The 11,439-nt window shown below is 35.3% G+C and overlaps 1 protein-coding gene across 1 annotated transcript; it reads left to right on the top strand.

Annotated features, from left to right (window-relative positions):
- The first annotated feature begins 452 nt into the window (after window positions 1–452).
- Window positions 453–4,627, top strand: LOC137820512 (receptor protein-tyrosine kinase CEPR1). The gene is made up of 2 exons (XM_068624636.1): window positions 453–3,383; window positions 3,917–4,627. The coding sequence occupies exons 1-2, from the start codon at window positions 899–901 to the stop codon at window positions 4,309–4,311; spliced, it is 2,880 nt and encodes a 959-aa protein (XP_068480737.1). The 5' UTR covers window positions 453–898; the 3' UTR covers window positions 4,312–4,627.
- Window positions 4,628–11,439: the final 6,812 nt, after the last annotated feature.

Genomic DNA, 11,439 nt, shown 5'->3' with positions numbered 1-11,439 from the left:
AAATTATTTTTTGTCATTAAAAATTAATTTCTATTTTATTAAAAATTAATTTTTATTTGATGATTTTTTTTTTAAGCGTCGGTATGGTGGTAAAAAATATGAGCGTACTAAGAGTAAATGAGAGTAAAATTTTTGGTTGTGTGAATATATTTGTAATGATGAGAAGTTGTTGTAATCTGTTTAAAGCAACTAAAAAGGGAAATTATAAGTTGGATGATGAGCACTAAAAATGCATTTGTTCGTTTCCATGTTTGCTTTTGTTATTGAAGTGGGATATATCTTTGTAATTGGTAGGATTGGAATCCATGAGAAAGATGTGGATCACACACACACAAAATTATTATTTTCTTCCAAAAGAATCAACACTCCTGCACACTCATACATACGGTGATCAGTATCAGATGCACTTCATTCTACATGCTGTACATGTACCAAACTCCATACCAGAACAACACAAAGACAATGCCTTCTTTTATTAAAATATCACTGTCAAAAGATCACACCATTATCACAACAACACATCTTTCTTTCTAAGCTTAATTTATTTATGAAATAATGACATGTTTGTTTGAAAAAAAGTAATAATGATTGTATGTATGAGGAGGAGGAGTACATTGTTACAGGTGCTGGGAGAGTATAAAGTATACATGCACTGATGTTATTCTGTGATGAGGCAGTGGTAGTGGAGTATAAACGTAAAGCCTCTTTACCAAAGATGTTCACTTCTCCCAGCAGTACTTGAGCAAGAACCTGCTTTTTCATCATCAAGGCTTGTCACTGCTTCCCTCAGTGATCCACTCAACCATTTCCATATCTTATATACATCTCTTGCACCCTTCTTCTTCCTTGCAACCTTTACACTAACCACAATCACCTCTCCTCTTTTTTTTCTCTCAAAATGAACCATCATCCCTTCATCACCCTCTTCTCCACCATACTAATCTTTTCCACCACCACCACCCTCTCACTCTCCCAGGTTAACCAGTCACAGTTTTTCATTCTCATCAAAGACTCTCTCCCCGGGAAGTACCCCATGAATTGGGACGCTGAGAAACCCGTGTGTAGCTTCACCAGAGTTACCTGCAACACCAGAGGTGACGTTATCAAACTCGACCTTTCAGGTTGGTCATCACTTACTGGAAAGTTTCCATCGGATACATGCTCTTATCTCCCACAGTTACGTTCTCTCCACCTCGGCCACACCAGGTTCCAGTTCAACGTAGACACCATCCTCAACTGTTCCCACTTGGAAGAGCTTAACATGAACCACATGTTCCAGACCGGCACGCTCCCAGATTTCTCTTCCTTGAAATCTCTCAGGATTCTCGACTTGTCCTACAACCTCTTCACAGGCCAGTTCCCCATGTCAGTGTTCAACCTCACCAACCTCGAGGTGCTAAACTTCAATGAAAACGGAGGCTTCAACCTGTGGCAGTTACCTGCGGATATTGACAGGTTGAAAAACCTCAGGTCCGTGGTGCTAACGACGTGCATGGTGCATGGCCAAATCCCTGCGTCCTTAGGGAACATAACTTCCCTCATCGATCTTGAGCTGAGTGGGAATTTCCTCACGGGACAAATTCCTAAAGAGCTTGGTCAGCTGAGGAACCTTCAACAGCTTGAGCTTTATTATAACTACCATCTCGTTGGGAACATTCCAGAGGAGTTGGGGAACCTCACGGAGCTCGTGGATTTGGATATGTCAGTGAACAAGTTCACTGGGAGCATCCCCGCGTCGGTGTGTAGGCTTCCCAAGCTTCAAGTCTTGCAGCTCTACAACAACAGTCTCACAGGAGAAATCCCAGGTGCGATTGAAAACTCAACAGCTTTAAGAATGCTGTCTCTCTATGACAACTTTCTTGTAGGACAGGTTCCCAACAAACTGGGACAGTTCTCTAGAATGTTAGTTCTTGACTTGTCGGAGAACAAGTTTTCTGGTCCGTTGCCAAGCGAGGTTTGCAAGGGTGGTACGCTAGAGTACTTTCTCGTTCTGGATAACATGTTTTCTGGTGAGATACCACAGAGTTATGCTAACTGCATGATGCTGTTGAGGTTTAGAGTGAGTAACAACCGTTTGGAGGGTTCCATTCCCGCGGGACTCCTTGGTTTACCACACGTTTCAATCATTGATTTGAGTAACAATAACATGAATGGTCCAATTCCTGAGATTAACGGGAATTCTAGAAATCTTTCTGAACTGTTTCTTCAGAGGAACAAAATTTCAGGTGTCATAACTCCCACAATATCTCGAGCCATGAGCTTGGTCAAAATAGATTTCAGTTACAATCTTCTATCTGGTTCAATCCCTTCCGAAATAGGCAACCTCAGAAGACTCAATTTGCTTATGTTGCAAGGGAACAAGCTGAATTCTTCCATCCCCGGCTCACTCTCTTCCTTAGAGTCTCTCAACCTTCTTGATCTCTCCAACAATCTTTTAACTGGGAGCATCCCTGAAAGCCTCTCTGTGCTGCTACCAAACTCTATTAACTTCTCGCACAATATGCTTTCGGGTCCAATTCCTCCCAAACTGATCAAAGGAGGCTTGGTGGAAAGTTTTGCAGGGAATCCTGGGTTGTGTGTGCTACCGGTGTATGCTAATTCATCGGATCAAAACTTCCCCATATGTGCAAGTGCCTACAAGAGCAAGGGGATCAATACCATCTGGATAGCTGGGGTGTCAGGGGTTTTGATCTTTATTGGGTCTGCCCTGTTTCTCAAACGTAGGTGTAGCAAAGACACTGCTGCAGTGGAACATGAGGAGACACTCTCTTCTTCGTTCTTCTCTTATGACGTTAAGAGCTTCCACAAGATCTCTTTCGACCAAAAGGAGATCGTTGAGTCCTTGGTGGACAAGAACATAATAGGGCATGGAGGGTCTGGGACAGTGTACAAGATTGAGTTGAAAAGTGGTGATATTGTCGCAGTGAAGAGGCTGTGGAGTCGCAAGTCCAAGGATTCAACTCCAGAGGATCGGTTGTTTGTAGATAAGGCATTGAAGGCAGAGGTGGAGACCTTAGGAAGCATAAGACACAAGAACATAGTGAAACTATACTGCTGCTTCTCCAGCTTCGACTGCAGCTTGTTGGTTTATGAGTACATGCCAAATGGTAATCTTTGGGATTCCCTGCACAAGGGTTGGATCATTTTGGATTGGCCTACTCGTTATAGAATTGCACTGGGGATTGCACAGGGTTTAGCATACCTTCACCATGATTTGCTTCTTCCTATTATCCATCGAGACATCAAGTCAACTAATATCCTGCTGGATGTTGATTACCAGCCCAGGGTTGCAGACTTTGGGATTGCCAAGGTTTTGCAAGCAAGAGGGGTGAAGGATTCCACAACAACTGTCATTGCAGGAACGTATGGTTACTTAGCCCCAGGTAGTTTCTCCCACAAAACTCATTTATAATCATCATTTAAATCTCCGGAAAGAATTCATTTATGCAAACTACCATCATATGTTTTCCTTAAATGATAGAGCAAATAGTACATGCAAAGGAGTTTTTATACATACTCAGATGTTAAATTTGTTGAGTCTTACAATAACTGACATAAAAATTGAACCTAATATGATTTCTGATCAGTTGACTATGTAAAGACTTTTGCAATGCGTAAAACTAAAACTCCGCCATAAATGATTAAGAATACATTGACTATGAGAGTTCATGCCAGTGTGAAGCCAAAAGTACTGCTTGGATATTCTCAGGGTACTGATTACTGAATGATGCCTTTTTACCATGTAAATAATTTAGTGCACGATATGAATGTTAAAATATAAGTAGTACTTTGTACCAAAAAAAACATTGGTGGTACTAGGGTGTTTGACAATTAGTCATGTGTTAACTTCTCTATCATCTTTTTGGTGTTCCAAATGCTGAATATTATTTTGGGCATGTATATATGACTGTCACAGAATTTGCATATTCATCAAGGGCCACCACTAAGTGCGACGTCTACAGTTTTGGGGTGATTTTGATGGAACTGTTAACTGGGAAGAAGCCCGTGGAGGCAGAGTTTGGAGAGAACAGAAATATTGTTTTCTGGGTTTCCAACAAAGTAGAAGGCAAGGAGGGGGCAAGACCAAGTGAGGTGTTTGACCCGAGGTTATCATGTTCATTCAAGGATGACATGATCAAAGTGTTGCGGGTTGCCATTCGCTGCACCTACAAAGCCCCAACAAGCAGACCAACCATGAAAGAGGTGGTTCAGCTTCTGATTGAGGCAGAGCCACGCGGTTCCGATTCTTGCAAGTTGTCAACAAAAGATGTATCAAATGTCACCGTAGTAAAGAAACCATATGAATTATAATTTGAGTAGCTTAAAGGGTAAGAGGGAGCATGTGACAACTACAGATAAGCAATCTCTCTATGGATGTAATGAAACTGAGGGATTGCAGAAGAGAGACCAAATTAGTATAATCTTTTTTTTCTTCTAGACAAGTAGTTTGTAGATTCTATCTTTGACTATGACTCTTCTCTCTATATGCTCCCTTTTACTGTCTTTGAGTTTTGACATGATGTAAAAATTTGAAGCTAGACTGCTATCCAAGCTTTAAGGTAATGTACAGTATCTATATTTCAGACACCCCCCACTTGGAAAGCATTTGCCAACTTGTTTTGTGGAATTTGGGTTTTTTTTTCTCTTCTATCAACACTTTTATTTTGAGCGATGCAAGATGGCTCCAAAAAAAGGAGCATATATGTTGTGATTGTGAGGACTGGAAGGTCGTGATTCGCAAAGAGCTCCCTTTTTATATTTTACAAAAAAAAAATGAAAATGGGTTCCAGATTCTGAATACAATATTGTGGCATTATTTGTATGTGGAGGGTCCCTTTGCCAAAGCTATCCACTGGAAAATAAAGATGAATGGAATGATTGATTGATGAGAGCATCTTGTTGCCATTTTAGCCAGTGAAAGAGAAGAAAGCAGCACCATTAAGCTTTTCCTTTTTCCTCTTGAATCCTTTTCAAGTACAGATTATTGTTTTGTTAGAATGAGGCCATGGGGAATAGAGGCATCAGCCATGAACTTGAATCCCCCTTTAGCCTTCAATTTCTCAGAAGTTTTTTTTTAACTGACATTAGATTGAACCATCCCTCATAAAACTAAACAGAAATTTTCTAAACACCTCTCTATGCTAGGACAGTACAATCCTAAATTAAAGATCAAACAATAGTATAACCAATCAAAATCATAACCATGTTTCAATACTCATATTTATTTAGTTACCTGAAACATCAGTTTCGTGTGTGTTGGAAATCAGGAAGATAATAACAATATAATGAAGATGTTATCATTCTCTATGAAGGCAAAAACTACAGGCAGCACAAAATCAGTGGCACATGCTTGGTAGCTTGTGAGGAAAAAATGTATGCAGAGTGAATCACATCACACGTGTGCGTACAATTATATGATATATCTGAGTTTGTGCACATTCATGTGCTTTATGAGTGGATGGTGGGGTCGCCCTAGAAGAATGAGATTCACAAACGCAACATTTCTTTAGGCTTGGTGGAGAGGCCATAAAGCAAAAAAGTTAGAAGGTTCGGTAAGAATAGTTTTCTTAGACAAAAAAGACAGAAGGCATCAACTTCCAAAGCATGCTTGGCTGTGAGAGGAAGCTAAATTGAGGACAGGTATGTTCTCTCCTTAAGTACAATAGGAACCAAAGGAGTTCAGATGAGACACTCGGATACCCTGCAGCACATTTAATTATCAATGCATATTCTATTGATCTAATGGACTATAACCCCTCATAAAAGTCAGAAGTGAAGTCTCGTCTCATCAACAGTCCCAAAAGGGTGGAAAACATGACTTTCACTGAATTAAACAGTCACTCAATCAAAAAGTAATTGATGTTTGGAAGAACACAACATACCTGTTTCGTACAGAAAGGAATTCTTAACTATGAATTTAACTCTGATGCCTTACAATGCCCCAGTGTAAAATAAAATGCCAAATTCATAACGAATTGGTAACTGTGCATTACCAGAGAAGCCAAAAATGATGCACTATAAAGGCAATAATTGTCAACCCTATTACACTTGCATTACACCCATGACATTATCTGTTAACATAATGAGTGTACCCCACAAGGGTCTAAAATCCTAGTTAGCAGGAGAAGTCTAATATGGCCTTAGCAGGAGAAGTCAATTTGTCATTGTTGACATCATTGGGAACATTGCCAACTTAGGCACTTCAGAGTCTGTGCTCACCTCTTATCTTAGTAGAAAAAATTAGTGGCGCACCCACGTCTCAAACAAGAGACTTTAAAATGGGTCTAAAATCATTCCCTGTATCTTTGTGTCTCACTTGAAAATTCTCAAAATAATGTTCATTCGGATGTTGTGTTTTTTTAATCAAAGGGAACAGTTTCTGTCACTTCAAGATGATGTTCCTATTATTGGCAAATTGCCACTATGGCCACTCAGGAGGGGAATACCTTTTTCTTTTAGGTTTCTGGGTAACATATTTTACAATGCTATGAAGACGGTTTCTTCCTGCACCTCCATATCTTCTTCTGGCACCTCCATATCTTCTTCTGGCACCTCCATATACAACATGAAAATACATTTTTATCCTTCTTGTGCCCCTCCCATAGAATAACTTCCGGATTATGTAATCCGGAAATGCATTTGAAAAAAGACTTCCGGATTACATAATCCGGAAGTTAAAAAAGACTTCCAGATTATGTAATCCGGAAAGTAATCATGCATCTGAAAAAAGACTTCCGGATTATATAATCCGGAAGTTAATTACAAATTTGAAAAATGACTTCCGGATTATGTAATCCAGAATATTACAGAGGGGCATTTTTGGAAATACGAAAATCTATGGAGGTGCAGGAAGAAGCAGCCTGCTATGAACCATGCAGTCTTTTGGGGCTCAGTCCATGTTTACAAGTTTAGGGCTCAGTCCAAGTTTACAAGTTTAGGGCCCAGTCAAGAATTTTGTTGGTTACATCCAATCTTTTTGGACTGTTTCTTTCTGCACCTCCATATGTTCTTCTACACCCCATGCAAAATATGAAAATACTTTTTTATCCTTGTGTCACCTCCATACTTTGGATTACATAATCCAGAATAGTATTTGATAATAGCTTCCGGATTATGTAATCCGGATACGCATTTAAAAAAAGGCTTTCGGATTATGTAATCTAGAAACTAATTTTGCATCTGAAAAAAAGACTTTTGGATTAAGTAAGCCGAAAGCTAATTATGAATTTGAAAAATGACTTTCGAATTACGTAATCCAAAATATTATATAGGAACATTTTTGAAAATACAAAAATTTATGGAGGAGAGAGAAGAACATATGGAGGTACTGGAAGAAACAATCATCTTTTTGAACCTGCAACCTAGATAGTTATAAATTTTAAAAAATACTCTTTATTTTAGAAATGAAAATCTAAAATTAAAAATAATATATTTCAGAAAAGTAGATCTAGAAGAGATTATTTTGTTTCAAAAATCAAAATCTATAAGAAAAATCAAAATCTCATTCCAGATAAAAAGATTCACAATAAAAAAAAATCGTTTTGAAAAAAAAAATCCAAAAATATATTTTGAAAAAATGATCCAAAATGTATTTTTATATGTACTCCTTTTATTTAACATTGGGTCTTTTCGTTTTTCCAGAAATTGGGTGCATATTATGGTGCAGGAAGTAATTGCAAGCAAAATTAATATTTTAAGATCTTAAGATTTATTATAGAAAAAAGATATTTTCCATTGTCTATTTTCTTTTTCTTCATATTTGTCAAATATGTTGAATCTTGTTTAAGATTAAAAAAAGGACAATAACTATTCACACAATTTTGTTATACAATTTGTATTTATTAGTTTCCTTATAAATATCAAACAAATGACTTTTAAAATTTAAATTTTTTTGGATCATACTAGCAATTAAAATTCTACTTTACTAAAATTTTGTAGGGAATAACTTCATTGCTTTTAATAATTTTACTCAACTTCAGTAAAATAAGTCCAACTCTTAAATAATTGAGAATACAAATAAAGAGAAACCTTATCACAATATTATATGAAAAATTTAGACAAGATTCACAATATTCCCCATCAAGGTTGCCATTGTATTTAGCATCTTCCAAAAAATAATTTCAAATATTATTACTCTCTTTCCCTTGTGTTTAATGCTAAACCATGAAATAAAATGAAAGTTTTCACATTGGTTGTTTTCTATCTATCTCCACATATAAATTTGTATTCTTTTTTTTATTATTTCTTTGTGAGGGTTGCTTGATTAGTATTTTTTTTTCAAATGTCAAACTTTGATTACCATTTAATCCAATTATACACATTACATTTAATTTTTGGCTTAAACTTGTGTTTTTTTAATCTAAAATTGAACTGAACTGAAGAGATCTCGTACAGCATAAAGCCTGATTCTATGGCACGTTAATTTTTTTTAAAATGCTTTATAAAACGTAACCACAAGAACATTTTGGATAATTTTTTACTAAAATTATAACTATGGCTTTTGCTATAAAAAAAAATGCACCATGGTAATTAAATACATTCTCTTTTCAAACAAACTAAACCCTAATATTATATAATGTAACCATTCATTTTTTAGAAAAATTTGGTTGACACCATAATCCATATAAAACATACATTTAACTGTTTATAATAATATCATAATATTTTTAAATTAAAAATAAAATATTAATTTATTATGGTGTGAAGTGTGTTATTTCACGATAGAGGGTAACACCCTTCATTTTATTCAAATTGATTAAAAATAAATTAATTCGTTTCTTAACAGAAAATGAGAAGGCAGATTTTAATAGATGTCAAATCATTTATTTTAAAATAATATGGCATACTCTTTTATTGTTATCAAACTTGTCAGATAATTTTAAAATTAATATTAAAAAATTCAGCTAATCGGAAATTAAATACTTTCTCCATTGATTTAAAAACCTTTATTTCATTGATTGTGATTTTATCATAAAAAAAAACACATATATTCAGTTGTCATCGAAATATTATACTCTCTCTTTCTATTTTGTTTTAAAATAAATATTATATTTGATCGTTTATAGGTCATAATAGTGAGTGATCACTCGAATTTTAAATTGAGTTGCTATTATCCATTAATGATCATCATAAATAAAATTATCTAATCAATAAGTCTTAAATGATGAGTGGTTATTTAAGGAATAATAAAGAGTAGTTACATGGTTAATCCAAATGACTCATAACAATCCACTCAAATGATACCATTTGATCAACCTATAAATATTCACTCTTTAGAGTACAATCTATTTATCTTATCTCATACTCTTAACTCTCATAGTGTTAAAAACATACAATCTTTGTGTTTCTATTGACTTAAGCATCGAATAGTATAGACATCTCTTTTCACATGGGAGACCCAAGAATTACTCTGAAGCTATCTCTAGTGACGACTCAACAAAGTGATTGCTACTATGCAAGAAGAAATTGAAAGTCTTCTAAAAAATGAAACATGGGAATTGGTGAAGTTACCAGAAGGAAAACGAGTCATTAGTTGCAAGTGGATCTTTAAGAGAAAAGAAGGGATCCCTGGTGTTGAGAGTACAAGGAATAAAGCAAGATTTGTTGAAAGAGGTTTTGATCAAGAGAAAGGTATTGACTTTAATGAAGTATTTTCTCTTGTGGTTCGTTATACTTCAATACGTATATTACTTGCTTTAGTTGCCTTGTATGATTTGGAGCTGGAACAATTAGATGTGAAAACTGTTTTCTTCATGGTAATCTTGAGGAAGAGATTTACATCCAGTAGCCTGAGGGGTTCATTATTCCTGGAAAGGAGGACCATGCATGTCGTTTGAAGAAATCTCTCTACGGCTTGAAGCAATCACCAAGACAATCGTATAAGAGGTTTGATTCTTTCATGGTTGGACATGACTACTCCAGAAGTAGCTATGATAATTGTGTCTATTTTTAAAAGACATCCGATGGGTCATTTATATACTTGTTTATTTTCAAAAGAGCAAAAGAGTTTAGTTTTGCAAAACTGACAAAACATTGCCAAAAACTTTTTGTGCCCTCATGTAACTTTGTAAGAACATTGCTATATTTGTTTGGCAAACCAGAAGAGAGTGCTTAATCTTGTAAATGTCAAAGAGATGCAATCCCTCCCAAGTGATCAACTCCGTGATCTTTTTTATCACAACCTAGACAATTTCTTTATCTTAGTCAAGGGTGATTTCTTGTTAAACAATACTTGTGTTATCCAAGAGTGACTTGTTGTTAAAAAATACTCGTACCAGTTAGTCAAGAGTGGCTATGAGTCGAAATAGTACTTATTTGTATCTTGCAATGGTAGTTTGTATAGTGAAACTCAATCAATTGATTAGACTGCACGTAGTTTGTGCTATCAAACAAACCGATATAAAAATATATAGAGTGATTATGTTTAGCAAGTTATAGAGGGTTCGACCCGAAAAATTACAATAATGGTGTAATTTTACACCAAAATAAAGTAAATGGGCAATTGAAAAAAAATTACACATATTAGAAAGACTTCACTAGCGAAAACAATTTCAAAATTTAAAAATAACTAAAGTCATCGTCAATGGTACGATTTCAACTTTTTTTCTAAAGTTGCCATCACGAGTACGACTTCTACTCAAAATTTTATGTAAAAGTTGTACGCATGCATGACGACATTGATTAAGTGCGTAATCTACTAAGTTTTTTTTTTCTAATTGAAGTTGTCATAAAGGATGACGATTCAGTTTAAATAAAATATACTGAAATCATACTTTTTAGGTTGATTTTATTCATGCAATATGATTAATTTATTCTCTTAAGATCGTAAATATGTCACCCTAAAGCTTGCTTACTATGCAATATGATTAATTTATTCTCTTAAGATCGTAAATATGTCACCCTAAAGCTTGCTTACTATTTTTATACACTTGAATAAGTTTTTCCTCATATTTGCTAGATAAATTGTTGTTATGTATGGTTTCTCATCTTCTCCCTCACGGAAGACATATTTGAGATGCAATGAAAGAGTTTTTATCTCAAACTTTTTCTCTTCAACAACCTTTTATATTGCGAGCTCTTCAATATTTTTTTAGTGATTTGAGATTTCTTTGCAATTATAAAGATTTTGAATGCACTCAATAATTTGTTGTTCCTCCAACTTAGTGATTGCATTAAACTCGTACATTAAGGCCATCTTAAGGGGTCAAAACTTATTATGAACAAAATTTAATATCCCACTATCATGTCATGTCTACTTTGAAGTACTTTCCTTGTCTTTTGGATGTCTCATGGTCTAAAAAAAATCAAATACATCTTCATTATGTAACCTTAATTTAAACTTATCATCCTCAACAATGGTTCATGCATTTGTTATAAAAGGTCTCCCCAAAATAATGGATACTTTTGAGTCTTCTTCTATGTTCACGATGACAAAATCTG

This window comes from Phaseolus vulgaris, chromosome 9, assembly GCF_000499845.2.
Source record: "Phaseolus vulgaris cultivar G19833 chromosome 9, P. vulgaris v2.0, whole genome shotgun sequence".
Taxonomy (NCBI): Eukaryota; Viridiplantae; Streptophyta; class Magnoliopsida; order Fabales; family Fabaceae; genus Phaseolus; species Phaseolus vulgaris.
This window is presented reverse-complemented; position numbering and strand designations above follow the sequence as displayed.